The sequence below is a fragment of the Mesoplodon bidens genome, assembly GCF_964165515.1.
Source record: "Mesoplodon bidens genome assembly, chromosome: 6".
In the NCBI taxonomy this organism is placed as follows: domain Eukaryota; kingdom Metazoa; phylum Chordata; class Mammalia; order Artiodactyla; family Ziphiidae; genus Mesoplodon; species Mesoplodon bidens.
In genome coordinates, this window is record NC_138162.1 from 96,133,643 (window position 1) to 96,149,741 (window position 16,099).

Consider the following 16,099-nt stretch of genomic DNA (forward strand, 5'->3'; position numbering starts at 1 on the left):
GGGTAGATAACTGTGTCCCATGCCCCACCAGCCTTGAGTCTGCTGGTCCATTTTGTCCCTCTAAGGCTTTTTCTTTAGTGGGTTCCTAGGGAAGACTTGGGAAAACAGTGTTTAATTTGAAAACAGTTTATTTTCCGAGCAATTAGAAATATTGGTTCACATCTTCTCAAGTGACTTACACATTATTTGATTTTCTTCTGTTATAAAGCTTTTCTGTTAAAGACTGATAATAATTGAATTGGGCTTCCCTGGTGGCGCAGTGGTTGAGAGTCTGCCTGCCGATTCAGGGGACACGGGTTCATGCCCCGGTCTGGGAAGATCCCACATGCCGCGGAGCGGCTGGGCCCGTGAGCCATGGCCGCTGAGCCTGCGCGTCCGGAGCCTGTGCTCCGCAACGGGAGAGACCACAACAGTGAGAGGCCCGCATACGGCCAAAAAAAATAAATAAAATAAATAATAATAATAATTGAATTGTCTTTCCCTTTGAAGTCATTTGCTGTTTTGGCCTAAATGCCTAAATTGTTTTCGTTTTTCCATCAAAGTTTAGTGACATGCCCTGCTGCTGGCCGTTCTTGGTCAGTGCACTCAGTATGCAATGCTTTCTTTCCAAAGGCAATTTCAAATTTGTTTTATGTCAGAAAATTTTCCTGAATTACTAGTTTTTCATTTCAGTTCTTTTGCTTTGCTTTGTTTTCATCGCTGGCGCTCCTGTTGTACCAGTCCTTCTGGGTCTGTCTTCAGTGTTTGGCATACTCTTGATTCCTTTTCATCTCCTCCTCTCTTTTTTGAGATGTAACTCATATACTATACAATTCACCTGTTCAAAGTGTACAATTCAGTCTCTTCCTAAGGTCATAGGCAATCACCGTTAATTCCAGAACATTCATCACCCCAAAAGAAACCCCTTATTCATGAGCAGTCATACACCCCACCCCCATAGTCTCTGGTGGATCTGCTTTCTGTCTGGAGTTGCTCTCTGTACATTTCATGTAAATGCACATGTTGTGCTCCATACCAGGACTTCATTCTGTATTATTGCTGAGTGATGCTTCATTATATAGACGCACTACATTTTGTTTACTCGTTCATCAGTTGATGGACATTTAGATTGTTTCCACTTTTTGACTATTATGAATAATGCTGCTGTGAACATATATGTACAAGTTTGGTTTTTTCCCCCCGGTTTTATTGAGATGTAATTGACACATAATATTATATTAGTTTCATGTGTATAGCATAATGATTCTATATTTGTGTTTATTGCAAAATGATCACCGCAATAAGTCTAGTTAACATCCATCACCACACATAATTACAAATTTCTTCTTCTTGTGATGAGAAATCTTTTAAGTGATGAGTATATCTTATGATGATTATATCTTTGAAGATATACTCTTTTAGCAACTTTCAAATATACGAGTACTGTTAACTATAAGAGTGTTGTTACCTACTGTTAACAACTTTCAAATATAGTAGAGTACTGTTAACTACACATTTTCACTTCTCTTCGGTATGCATGTAGGAGTGAATTTCTGGGGCATATGGTAACTCTGTGTTTAAGCATTTGAGGAACTGCAAAACTGTTTTCAAAATGGCTGCACCATTTTCCATTCCTATCAGCAATGTATGAGGATTCCAATTCTCTACATGCATGTCAATACTTGCTACTATCTGTTGTTGAGTTTGGCCATCCTAGTGGGTATGAAATGGTGTCTCATTGTGGTTTTGATCTGCACTTCCCTTTCTTCATCTCTCTGATTTTAAAAATTCTGTTCTTTCACCTTCAGGTACTATGATGTTTATTTGGTGTTGTTTCTTCTAGTTTAGTGTTCCTTTCTGGAATTATTTTTTCTTTATTTTAAATTCTTCCCAAAGTTTTTCACCTCACTTTATGGCTTTTCCTGGTTTAATCTGTGCTCCTCTTCCTCATCCCGTCCTGTCACAGCCTGTTTTAGAATCAAAGGAAGCAGTCTTGGTCGTTTATTGACATGCCTTTCTGATGTATTTCATTGTCCTTAGGGATGTTGTTCCATCTTTTATTGCCGCAATGTGTGGATTCCTTGGAACTTCCTGTTGCTCATTTTTAAGTGAAAGTAGTATTCTTGCACCTTGAGAAGGACAGATGATGAAGGGTAACTTGATTCCTCAGAGTCTCTGGCCTTCCTTTCTCTGTTGTTGCCATCCTGATGGGGCCGGTTCTGAGACGATGGGTCAGTGGGACAGAGGAGGCAGTGCTGCCCGTGCTTGTGGTGCATACAGTGGTGGGGGACTCCTTGCAGTGGCCTAGGCTTATGGGAAGAGTTAGCTGTCGAGAGAGGGAGTGTCTGTTTCCAAACAGGTACAGGCTGGCTTTCCTTCTTAGTCTTCCTGCATCCTTCATAACTAGAGGGAGGCGCCTCAACCCATTTCCTGTAGCAGGCACCCATGGGGGAACTGCTTAATCACCACCGACAATACTCTGCCACAAGTGTGTGTTTAGTCTGGCAAGTGGACTTTTCCTCGAGAGAGTGAGGGTTTTGAGATTTGAAAGCATGTACTTGAAGTCTTCGGTATTATTTTTCTCCGCTTCTTGGCCCTCCTGTATTTTTATATTAATTGTGTTTCTCAAGGTTCCAAGAGAATGACAGTCGTATTGACTTCTAGAAAAGTTTACATGAGTGTTTCTGAACTGTAGGATTGAAAACTAAAATGAGAAGACACTGTGTAAAACTGAGCCCAAATGGGGAACATGGTAACCTGGGGTGTACAAGAGGGTGTCTCTAAAGCAAGGGTGATAGGTACCTCCAGTTCCACTCTGTATATAGACTACAGAGTGGATAGAGTATATAATAGAATGTTTAGAGTATAGAAAATTAGATGATAGAATGGATAGCGTATAAAATAGAATGTATAAAGTGGATAGATTATAGAGTGTATATAGACTGTAAAGTATAGAGAGTACAGTTGGCCCTTGGACAATGCCGACTCTCTGCGCAGTTGAAAATCCACATATAACTTTACAGTCAGCCCTCCTCCGTATCCACAGTTCCACATCCGCAGATTCAACCAGCTGTGGATCATGTAGTACGGTAGTATGTGTTTATTGAAAAAAACCCGCATAATGGCGGACTTGGGCAGTTCAAATCCATGTTGTTCAAGGGTCAACTGTATAGAGAATGTATAGAGTATATAACAGAATATATAGAGAATAGAGTGCATACAGTATATAATAGAATGTAGAGAGTATATAGAGTATACAATAGAACATGTAGAGTTTAGAGAATATAGATTATGGAGGATATAGAGTATGTACTGGAATGTATAGAGAGTATACACAGTGTAAAATGCATAGGGTAGAGAGTACATAACAATGAGAGATACAGCCATGCACTCGCTGTGTTCTGTTCTTAAATCTGCAGTGAGTGTCATCAGGCCTCAACTGGCGTCTCCTCTCTCCCGCTGTTTATCAAAAACTGCCTTATTGGGCTTCCCTGGTGGCGCAGTGGTTGAGAGTCCGCCTGCCGATGCAGGGGACACGGGTTCGTGCCCCTATCCCGGAAGATCCCACATGCCGCGGAGCGGCTGGGCCCGCGAGCCATGGCCGCGGAGCCTGTGTGTCCGGAGCCTGTGCTCCGCAACGGGAGAGGCCACAGCAGTGAGAGGCCCGCGTACAGCAAAAAAAAAAAAAAAAAAAAAAAAAAAAAAACTGCCTTATCGCTTGCTGTGCTTCATTTTAAATAGGGCAAGCCTCCTTATGCTGCTTCAGCAGAAGAAGTGGCCAAAGAACTGAAGTCGAGATCCGGGGAATCTAAATCCTCCGCTGTGTCTTCAGACGGGTCCCTGGCTGAAAACGGAGCGGTGGCTGAGGAGAAGCCGGCTCCCCAGATGAATGGGAGCGCGGGCGACACCAGGGCCCCCAGCCACTCGGAAAGTGCCTTGAACAATGACTCTAAGACGTGCAATACAAATCCTCACTTAAATGCACTAAGTACAGACAGTGCTTGCCGTAGAGCTGATGCTCTGGAGGCAGCTGTCTTAAAGAAAGAAGAGTAAACTTATTTTTTATAGAGGGTGAAGGATGCTGGAAGGGTAAGGATTTAGGAATATCTGGAGAGAAAGAGAGCCTACAGTTATGTACATTTTTTCCTTTCCGTAAGAGAAAAATGAGGACTTTGGAAATTCGGATCCCTCTTTGATATCAGAGATTTAAACAACACATTTTTAGTTTTAACCAGTTGTAGTCAAAATGCTACAATAAAACAAAAAGAGAGAAAGAAAATGAAGAGCATTTGACTCCCACACTTAAAATGAAGTACACACAAAGTTTAAACTGGTTAATGACAAAAGCCTATAGCTGTGTTTCTTGAACTATAAAGAAAACAAATTTTGGCAGTCTTTAAGTATATATAGCTTAAAATATCATTTTTAGCATTTGGCACCATATGTATGCCATTATCTTTGATTTTGCATTACTGTTCACAAGAAAGCTTTGTCTAAGGCTTTGATTTTATGATTATGAAAGAAATTAGGCACAACCACAGTTTTTCTTTCTTACTTAAATTTCATCACTGTTGATGTGGTTCTTTTGTGTTAAAAAAAAAGTGCAACTATCAAAACTAAAAAAACTATAGAGTAATATTGCCGTTCTGCTGATTTTAAATATACAGTACATCATACATACTTTACAAGCAAGTTAAATGGAGATAAAGTTGAAATCATAGAAGATGCAAATGACCTTTCAAAATCAACACACTGTGTTCTGAAACTTTTCGTGACTTAATACCATGCATCTGTGATCAATGAACTATGTGGTTTTGAATCGGACGTAGACCATTAGTGCTACTACTTGAGCTAAACTTCTGCATGGTTCATAATTTTTAAAGTGTGTAGTTAATATTATGCATGTTACTGTCCTTTCTTCCATTCTTACCAGTATGTGCCCATTTGCAAAACAAAAATGCTAATAATCAGTAATAGTCCTATAAAAGATGTTAACTCTGTTTAGTCATTGACTGATCTTGCTCTAACCTTAAAATTTTGTGATTATTGACCTCTGTTGCATTTATTCTAAAACCCCCCAAATTATCTAGCTGTTTCGAATATCAACATTACCCTGGTGTATTCACTGCTGTATGCATTATTGTTCTTTGTTGCTGTTTTATGCCTTCATATTAGCAAAATATGAAATTCTGTGAAAAACAAAAAAAGTCCCTTTGATCTTTAAAAAAAAAAAACAAAAAAAAACAACCCCCCCTTCTGTAGCAGGAAACAAATTGCTTGTTCTTGAGAACTTTCCCATCAAGAATTTAGTAGAAGCAGGTATACTTATATCATTTTGATGTTTTTGTTAATGTTTCCAAACAATGTACTTTGAAATCAGAATCACTTCTTATTCGTTTTCATATAATTCTCCTGATGCTCTTCATCACACATTAGTGATCAGAAATGAGATGTAATTCCCCAATCCCTGCCCGCAAGACCTGAGTAGGATCTTACTGTAAGTTGAAGGGAGTTTCGCCCTAACTCATGGATTGTGCAAGAATGAACTGCTGTTGGGTTTGACTGATTGTAGATGGGTTGTGGTGTGGTGTATCTGAAGGCTATTGAATGCAACTTACAATGCTTAATAAAAATCTTTATTCTTTTAGTATAAAGATGGTACGGCTTTTAAATTCCTTGTAAAAACATACATTTTTACTGTGGTTTAATTCAAATTGAGACGGCTACTGAAGAGCTTAGGCAAATAACCAAAATTTAGAAATATTTTGCCCATTGCAGGTAATTCCGGGTTTCTAGCTCTAAAGAAACATATGTGGTCAAAATGCAAGTTATGCTGATGTCTGAATTTCATAGTTACAAAAAAGACGTTCTCTGATAGAGCAGGCTTAGAAATAGAAATTTAACTTTAAAAAAAAAGCCCAAGGAAGAAATACATTTGATCTCGATTAAACTGCTTTTTTTTTTTTACAAGATCCATACAGTATTCAGATTTGTTTCGTTTTTACTTAATGTCCTTTTTTGTTCTAGTATCTACCACATTATATTTAGTTGGCATGTCTCCTTAGTCTCTTCGTTCTGACAGTTTCTCAGGCTTTCCTTGTTTCTGGTGACCTTGTGACAGCCTTGAGTAGTCAGATGTTTTGTTGGATGGCTTGTAACTGTGATTTGTCTGATTTTTTTTTAATGAGTGGACTGGGGTTAGGCTACATAAAATTAACATGTCTTATCACCATTGATAGCGACCTTGATCATCTGGCTGAGTTAGTGTTGGTCAGGTCTCTTCACTGTAGGGTTGCCGGCCCCTACTCCTTTCCATACTGTGCTCTTTGATAGAGCCACCATGTGGCTCACGAGTGACTCAGAGTGGGGAGTCATGCTTGAGTTATCTAGTAAATTATTTGGAATTCTTGTGCATGGCAAATTTGTCTCTTCTCCGCCATTTCCCCATATGTTTTTACATCATTGAGTTCTGAGTGCTTAGCACAGGACAGGGGTGAGTGGTAGGCATTTAATACATTTTGGTCCTTGTTTTGTGAACATCCGCTGTAAATCTCTCACGTTCTAATAACACCTTCAATGATGATACTAAAACAGGACGTGCTTTTTTAGAAGCACTATTCTAGGTGTTTTAGCTCAATTAATGCTCACAGCGATGCTATCAGGATGACACTGTTATCACCACCGAAGGTTTTTAACTAATTGGAGGCCACACTGCTAGTGAGCGGTGGAGACAGGGTCTGAGTCCGTGCCCTTTGGAGCCCAGGCTCAGAGCCTTTGAGGCGCCTTTTAGTCCATCATATTCCCCTACGCACGGCCCGCCCAGCTCCTCCGGAACCGCTTCTTCGGGAGGTGCGGGGAGGTGGGGCTGTGTCCCCGCCTCCGCGGGGTGGGCAGGAGGGGAGTGGCCACACGGGAGAGACGGGGGCGGAGGGGGCGGTGTCAGAAGACGTGGTATCAAAGATGCTGGGACTGCGGGCGCGCGCTCTCAGCCCGGGTCGGAGAGGGGAGGGCCGCCTCAAGGACCCGCCCTCCCGGCCTCCTAGTCAGAGGAAGACGCGCCCGGGATGCGCGCTTCCGGCCTTGCGTGGAGCGGGGTGGGGCCATGCGTAGGGCGGGGCAGGGCGGGGCCTTGAGTAGGGCAGGCCTGTTCCTCCGTGCGCGGACGGTGCGCGCGCACCTCTTTCCTCCTATCCCTGAGTCCTGCGTTCCGCTGCGTCCCAGCGCTGCCACCCAGGCCAGGCTTGAGGCGACCGCGGGAGGTCGGCGGTGGCCGGTTCGGTGTCCGCACTGCCGACACCTGGGGCCGAATTCCGCGCGCAGAGAGCTGACCGGATCCTCGGGGACCGCGAGAGCTAGGCCGGGTTCCCTACACGGTCACCAAGATGCTGACATCGAAGATTTCAAAGCTAAAAAGAAGCTAGAAGAGATTGTTTAGCCAGTTATTAGCAAACTATGGAAATGCAGGCCCTCCCCAAACTGGGGATGAAGAACCAGCGGACAACGACGAGTTGTAGACACTGCTCTGCTAGTGCTGTAATATTGTAAATAACTGGACTCAGGAACTTTCCTTAGGAGAAAATTGAGAGAAGAGTCTCGAATGTGATTGGAATCTTCATCTTGGAGTGGAGTTGAAAATGCTATAGCCCAAGTAGCTGTTTACTGCTTTTCATTAGCAGTTGCTCACATGTCTTGGGGTGGGGGGCGAGGAGGAATTGGCTGTCATCAAAAGTAGGTAAAAAATCTGGGTTAGGATGTGTGTTCACCTTGAAAATGTTCTATTTAACAATTGGGTCATGTGCATCTGGTGTAAAAACTTTTTCGACCATAAGTGATACCAATAAATGTTTGTTATTTACACTGGTCTTAGAAAAAGAAAAGAAAACCCTCCAGTTCTGGGGCTGAACACCGGCACCGCATGTCCCTATAGCCTGGGAGCCACCTACGCCTCTGTGGGACCCACCACGGTCCCCGGTGCCCGGGACTGACGAGGCACTGTCCTGAGCCAGTCTGTTCCAAGCAAGCCCTGAGTGTCCTCCTGGTTCTGGCAGGTGTGCAGACTCCAAATGCTGTTAACCTTCTACTCCTACGGGCTGTGGCTCTGGGATTTGGAGGAAATAAAGGAAGCACCCACACCTCTCCTCCCTGACACTTGTCTGGTCAATCGTGTTGGCCCCACCGTTCCTCAGGGACGTTCGAGCTCCTCTGCGTTCGTATCATGCTCTGGTCCACAGTACCAAGGGCCACGATGGCCCCCCAGTCCTTGCACTCATTTTGCGAGGCAGTGGGGAGCAGGGGGGGGCTTCCGCTTTATAGAAACCTCAATTCCAGTGAGGACTCACCAGCATGTTTAATCTAGTGTCAATTGCAAACGCCTGTCAAGGTTCCTCCGTTGGACCGTCTTTTCAGGGAGGGTTGTATTCTCAGTGCCACCGGCCCCTACCCCCAGATGCCAGCAGTGCCTCCCCATCATGACAACTGCATGATGCTGTCCTTCCCCCTCCCCACCCCCGCTCCTCTCTGGAGCAGGTCCTCCCCGCTGAAGAAGAACCCTGGGTTTGGGACAGGGGAGAGGGATGGAGGCACAGGCTTGGGCAGGAAGCAAAGGGAGGCTGAGGACACCACGCTTGCTTGGGGACAGGTTGGCCATCTCTCCCACGTCACTAGGGTCACGGGGGATGGCCTGAGTGGCATCCAGAAATAGGCAAGGGACCAGCAGCTGTGCGTGGCACTCTGGGGCTCGGGACTGAATTCTGACCCCAGCGTTGCTCGTAGGACAATTCACATACTCTCCTGGGCTGATGGTTTCTTTTCCCTTTCTTCCTTTTTGAAAAATAGCTTCTACTGATTTTTTTTTTCTGGTTTCAAAAGTACTATGTTTATTGTAGTAACTTTAAGAAATATAGGTAAACAAAAAGGAAAAGAGAAATCACTATGCTGTTAATATTGTTAATATTCTTAACATATTGTTAATATTTGGCCTCTATCTTTCATTTTTCTATGTAATATATAATTTTTTTGCAGAAAATAAACCATTATACATGTTTTATAACATTTTCTCCCCACCTACAAAATATTTTATGGCTCTTTCTCTCTACCATTTCATATTCTGCCGTAGCCCCACGATTCCACGGGTAGCTGCACCATGAAGTACCTGCTTGCCCAGTGTGGCTGGACATGGCTTTACTTTGGCATCCCCCAGTATTCATGGAGCATCTGTGTTGGGCACTGCCCTAGGTCCTGAGGTTCAGAGGGCAGCAAGGGCCCTCCCTTCATGGGCATTTACAACTGGGGCTGGGTGAAGTATACCTGTGTACGAATAAGACTATTTCAGACAAGAAGATGAGGAAAATAAAACAGGGTGATGGTTGAGAGGCAGGGAGGGCCTCTGGGATGGGGGATGAGAAGGATAGTGGTCTGTGGAGAATGGGGTCAGGCTTGGGCCCGGGGTAGGAAGCAGTGGATGGAGAGAATTCATGAGTGAGAGGGAAAGCCAATGACGTAGGGTGAGGGTTCTGGGCATGCTGGTGGCCCTTCAGAGGTTGTGACCAGTCTCCAGGTGGTCACAGCCTGGGAGGCATGCACACCCTACAGGTGGTTAGCATTTCACCAGAAGGGCTGCCTAAGGGTGGGATGTGAGGGTAGGTTGTCTTGGTCCTTGGTGCTGGCCAGACCCTGACTCTTTGCTAGAATGACGCAGAAGATGGTTTTCTGGCTTTCATCTGCATTGCTTCAATTGCCAGCGAGGGTGATATATCCCTTCTTAGGTTTACTGTGCCCTCAGTTTACCATTTTCTAATTGACAGAGAACGTCTAATGCCCTGGCTCTTTCCTGATTCCAAAATCCCAGGCCAAGGCAAGAATGTTAAGAAATAATTCAGCAGCTGTACCCTCATCCATATGATTGCCTGCAAGGACAAAGAGTTTCCGACACCTCCCTCCTCGTCCCCGCTCTTGGCCTCAGAGGGAGCCTGTTGCCGCACTGGGTGCCAGTTCTTTCCTGATGTAGGTGTTCTCAGGAGTAGCTCTCTCTTCCAGGGAACTTATTCTACCCCGACATTTCCTGAGAATGACTAATTTATTACCCCCTTTTACTCCTTAATCCCCACTTAGTCGAATGAACCTGGCAGAGGCCACTTTGCCTGGAGCCCTGCCTTTGCCCTGCCCATGTGGGCCTAGGCTGTTGAATGCTTGTCCTCCGCTCCTTGCTCTGTTAGCTTCCCTAGCACAGACTGGGCCACAGATGACCCGAGGACCTGTAGACAGGGCCAAAGTAGCTCTGCGCTAGATGCTTCACACTGTGCTATGGGCTGGACTGTGTCCCCTCCACTTTCATATTTTGGAGCCCTGACCCCAGTCCTTCAGAGTGAGACCTTATTTGGAAATAGGGTTATTGCAGACGTAATTAGGTAGGTTAGGATGAGGTCCTGCTGGAGTGGGGTGGGCCCCAACCCAACAAATCTGGCGTCTCTATGAAAAGGGGAAATTTCGACACAGAAACAGATACACACAAAGGAACAAAATGGCCATGTGAAGACTGGATGGATGCTACCGCAAGCCAAGAAGCTACCAGAAGCTGGAGAGAAGCCTGGAGCAGACCCTTCCTGGGGCCTTCAGAGGGGGCATGGCCTTGCTGGCACCTTTATCTTAGACTTCTGGCCTCTGGAACCCTGAGATGACACATTTCTGTGGTCCTAAGTCACCCAGTGTGGTACCTTGACATGGCAGCCGCAGGAAGCTGATACGCTCTGCGTGCTACCGTCCTGTTAAGTGCAGACTGTACTCTGCCCAGGGGTCTCTGAAACCATGGGGTGGGCACCACCACCCCAGACCCTTAGCTGGGCGTGACTTAGCTCTGGCTGCATGTGTTTCTTTTTTCTTGACACCCAGAACAGTGACTGGAAATGGCCCAGGAAGACCTGAATGTGAACGGTTCTACCTGGAATGAACCTGCCTGGTAGCAAGAACTACAGCCCTGCCTCTCAGACAGATGGAGGCTGATTTCAGGCTGAGGGTCTCGTCCTTACTTAGTATCAACCCAGCGACCAAGTTGGGTCCTATACAAGTGCTCCCAAACCCATGCATCTGGGAAGAAAGATCTTGGGTCTTCCCTGCTTAGAGAGATTCCTGGATCTCCATCAGTCCTTTCGTCCACCCGTTGGTCATCCGGGTCTACTGGGGCTGGCATTGTGCTTGTTGCTGAGGACTCAGCCATGAGCAGAATAGAGACCTCTCTGTGCTGCGTCACGTCACCTGAGTGGACAGTCATGTGGAAATGCAACGAGAAAAAATAAACCCATGTGAAAATGCAACAGCAATGATAATATGCTGTATGAAGGAAAATGCAAAGGAAAGGAGGAACTTACTATGGTGGAGGAAGGTGTCAGGGAATCCTCTGATGAATGACCTGGAAGCCAGGTGGGAATTACCCAGGCAGAGTTTGAGCTGCATCAGGGTGGGTACCCTGGTTGGCCTTAGCCTGCTGTGTCTGGCAGGCACTGGCACCCATAGCAGACCTAGCCAGACCTCATCGCACCACACGCCCTCGTGGCATTTGTGCATGTCCATCCCTGCAGACCTGAGTGACCCCAGTGTGGGCTATAGGAGGGCCACCCTGGTCCCAGTTTGACCAGAATAGCCTTGTTTGCCCCTGTTCTGGTGTTTTATTAACAGCACCCTTTTGGATAATAAATTATATGGTCATCCAGCTGAGTGAGTTTGGTCTACAAACTCACTGCTTCCAAACATCACAGGGCCATCCTAGAGAGGGACAACAAGAAGGGCACACTTTCGTACCCATCGGAAAAACCCAGAAGGCTTTCAAAGTTCCTGTGGCTTACTGTTCACTTCAATTGGTTCTGGTTCTGATCACCATGGTCCAAGTAGCCCAAGAAGCTCTTAGAATTTTCTTTGCATTCATCAGATGGATTCATCTGATACAAAAGCACACATCCAACCTTGAATTGGTATGTCCTTTCTGACATCTCCCTGCAAGACAGTTATTAGTTTTCTGTCTCCTGCTCTGGCATATGAGCTCCTTGGAGGTAGGAATGGTGTATGCCTTGGTCACTGCTATAACATCTGCAGTAGTTGTGTGCCAACACATTGGATAACTAGATTAAATGAACAAATTCTTAGAAACATACAACCTACCAAAACTGAATCATGAAGTTACAGAACATCTCAGTAGATCTATAACTATTTAAGAGATTGAATCAATAATCAAAACCAAGAAAAGCCCAGGACCAGATAGCTGCACTGAATTCTACCACATATTTAAAGAAAAATTAACACCAATCCTTCTTAAACTCTTCCCAAAAACTGAAGAGGAGGGAATACTTCCTAATCCTTTCTATGAAGCCAGCATTACTCTGACAAAAGCCAGACAAAGATTCCACAAGAACAGAAAACTACAAAACAATATCCCTTATAAACATTGACACAAAATCCTCAACAAAATACTAGGAAACCAAATTCAACAGCATATTAAAAGGATCATACACCCTAACCAAATGGGATTTATTTCTGGGATGCAAGGATGGTTCAACATCCTTAAAATCAAGAAGAACCCCCCCCAAAAAAACAATCCATGTAACACAGACCACATTAACAGAATAAAGGGGAAAAATGTAATCATCTCAACTGATGCAGAAAAAGCATTTGACAAAATTCAACACTCTTTCATGATAAACAAACAAACAAAAAACTCTACAAACTAGGATAGAAAGAAACTTCTTCAGTGTAGTAAAGGCCATATATGAAAAGCCCAAACCAAACATCTTATTCAATGGTGAAAGACTAAAAGAAGCTTTTCCCTTAAGATCAGGAACAAGAGAAAGATGCCCATTTCACCACTTCTATTCAGCGTGCTATTGGATGCTCTAGCCAGAATAATTGGGCAAGAAAAATAAATGTAAAAAGCATTCAAATTAGAAAGGAAGAAGTAAAATTATTTCTGTTCATAGATAACATGATCTTATGTCATGTAAAATCATCAAGATTTGGGAACTCTAAAGATTCTACAAATAACTGTTAGAACTAAAAAACAAATTCAGCAAACGTGCAAGATACTGAATCAACACACAAAAATCAGTTTTGTTTCCATTCACTAAGAGTGAACCATCCAAAAAGGAAATTAGGAACATAATTCCACATACAATAGCATCAAACAAACCAAATACCTAGGAATAAACTTAGCCAAGGAGACAAAATACTTGTACACTGAAAACTTATATAAAACATTGCTGAAAGCAATTAAAGAAGATACAAATAAATAGGAAGGCATGCCATGTTAATGGGTCAGAAGACTTACTGTTGTTAAGATATCAATATTACCCAAAGTGATCTACAGATTCAACACAATCCTTGTCAAAATTCCAATAGCTCTTTGTGCAGAAATGGAGAGGCCAATCCTCAAATTAATATGGAATTGTAAGGGGCCCAGAAGAGCAAAAACAATCTTGGAAAAGAAGAGCCAAGTTGGAGGTCTCACACTTCCTAATTTCAAAACTTACCACAAAGCTACAGTAATCATAATAGTGTGGTACTGGCATAAAGATACACAAACAAACCAATGAAATACAGTAGAGACCCCAGAAATAAACCCTTGGCCCATATGGTCAAATGATTTCTGACAAGGGTGCAATGACAATTCAGTGGGGAAAGGAGTGTCCTTTCAACAAATGGTGCTGGGGAAACTAGATAACCATCTACAAAAGAATTAAGTTGGGGGCTTCCCTGGTAGCGCAGTGGTTGAGAGTCTGCCTGCCGATGCAGGGGACACGGGTTCGTGCCCCGGTCCGGGAAGATCCCACATGCCGCGGAGTGGCTGGGCCCGTGAGCCGTGGTCGCCGAGCCTGCGCGTCTGGAGCCTGTGCTCCACAACGGGAGAGGCCACAACAGTGAGAGGCCCGTGTACTGCAAAAAAAAAAAAAAAAAAGGGAATTAAGTAGGACCCTTACTTCACACCCTATACAAAAATTAATTGAAAATGGATCAAAGTCTTAAACTTAAGAACTAAAACTACAAAACTCTTAAATGAAAACATACAGTGGAAAGCTTCATGACACTGGATTTAGCAATGGTTTCTTAGATATGACATCAGATACACAGGCAACAAAAGGAAAAAGCAGATGAATTGGGCTTCATCAAAATTAAAAAATTGTGTGCATCAAAGGACATTATCAATCAACAGAGTGAAAAGACAACCCATGGAATGGGAGAAGATACTTGCAAATCATATATCTGAGAGGGGATTAATATCCAGAGTACATAAAAAACTCCTACAACTCAACTAAAAGCAACCAACTCAAATAAAAAATGAGGAAAAGATGCAAACAGACATTTCTCCAAAGAAGGTATATAAATAGCCAATAAGCACATAGAAAGATGCTCAACATCACTAATCATTAGGGAAATGCAAGTCAAGACCACAATGATCATGGAGTTTCAGTAGAACCAAACTGTTGCCGTTAAAAACTATTATATTGAACTATACATTGAGAAATCAATCAAAACAAAAATATTTACTTCAAAAAAAACCCCACAATGAGATACCACTTCCCACACATTAGGATGGCTTTAAAAAAAATAAGAACAAACAAAAAACAAATCCCAAACCAGAAAATAATGTGTTGGTGAAGATGTGGAGAAATTAGGACTCTTGTGCACTGTTGTTGGAAATGTAAAATGCTGTAGCTACTGTGGAAGACAGTATGGTGGTTCCTCAAAAAGTTAAAAATAGAATTACCATATGATTCAGCAATTTCACTTCTGGGTATACACACAAAAGAAGTGAAAGCAGGGACTTGAACAGATATTTGTGTACCCATACTCATGGCCAAATAGTGGGGACAACCCAAGTGTCCATCAACAGTAAGCAAATAAACCAAATGTGGCATAGCCATACAATGAAGCATCATTCATTCTTAAAAAGGAAGGAAATTCTGACACATACTATACCATGGATGGACCTTGAGGACATTCTGCTAAGTGAAATAGCATCACAAAAGGACAAATACTGTATGATGCCACTTATATGAGGTCCCTAGTGTAGTCAAATTCATAAAGACAGAAGTAGAATGGTGGTTACCAGGAGCTGGAGGTAAGGGGTAATAGGGAGTTAGCGTCAGAATTTCAGTTTGGAAAGATGAAAATAGTTGTAGAGATGGATGATGGTGATGGCTGCACAATATTGTAAATGTACTTAATGCTACAGAGCTGTACACCGAATAATGGTTAAAATGGTAAATTTTATGCTGTGTATGTTACCACAATTAAAAAAAAAAAACAAAAGCCCTGTACATGCAATTCAGTACACTTTGTTGAGTAGTAGGTGAGTGAATAAACACATACTGGAAGATGCTGCTTTTCCACTGGGTAATAAGGTGAATAAAACACGTCTTGTCCACAGATGCTCACTGCAGGGTATGCAGCACTGCAGTCGTACTTCACCAGAGTGCCAGGGTGGAGGGGCGGCATATGGCCTTGTAGTTTGGAAGCCCACCCCCCTTACCCTTACAGCATGCCAGGCTTCTTGGGGTGGGTGGTGAGGTCTTGATGTTGGCACAGACACTTGGGTGCTGTGCCCTGGGGAATGGGGCACACTTGGGGGATGGATGCTGAGGTAAGGGGCAGACCACATGGAGGGGCCACTGAGCTTAGCGTGGCAGAGTGCTAAGGCCACCCCTGTTCCTTTCTGGGTCCCTGCAAGTAATTTCCCTTTGCTCTCCTTCCTCGACTCACCCCTTCCAGGCCTCTGCTTCCAGGTCACCTCAGGAGCTCTCCGCCTCTGCCCGGCCTCCACCCTGTGCCAGTTTCCCCAGGGCACTGTGGTACCCAGCCCACTGTATGTGTTGCCGTCTCCCTTTACTGCCATATGAGCTCCACAACACTTGGGGCTGCTGAGTGCTCCATGGCTACAACACTGCTCAGCACACAGCAGATGTTCAATATACGTTGACGTAAATGAAAGAGAGAGAGGGAGGACATAGAGATAAGGCAGGCTTTCTGATGGGGGATAAGAGGGAACTCATTGGAGAAACCAAAGAGAGGAAGAGTCTGCGACCCATAATGAGTCTTATTTTAGTCTGTGGCTGGCAGGCAGCCTTGGAAGAGCTTTGAG

At 43.9% G+C, this 16,099-nt stretch overlaps 1 protein-coding gene across 1 annotated transcript in view; it reads left to right on the forward strand.

Annotated features, from left to right (window-relative positions):
- Nucleotides 1-5,633, forward strand: part of FAM120A (family with sequence similarity 120 member A) — a 106,486-nt gene extending 100,853 nt beyond the window's left edge. The window contains exon 18 of the mRNA XM_081237484.1: nucleotides 3,721-5,633. Within this exon, the coding sequence (XP_081093610.1) occupies nucleotides 3,721-4,032 (312 nt within the window). The 3' untranslated portion in view covers nucleotides 4,033-5,633. The remainder of the gene's footprint in view (nucleotides 1-3,720) is intronic.
- The last annotated feature ends 10,466 nt before the right edge of the window (nucleotides 5,634-16,099 follow it).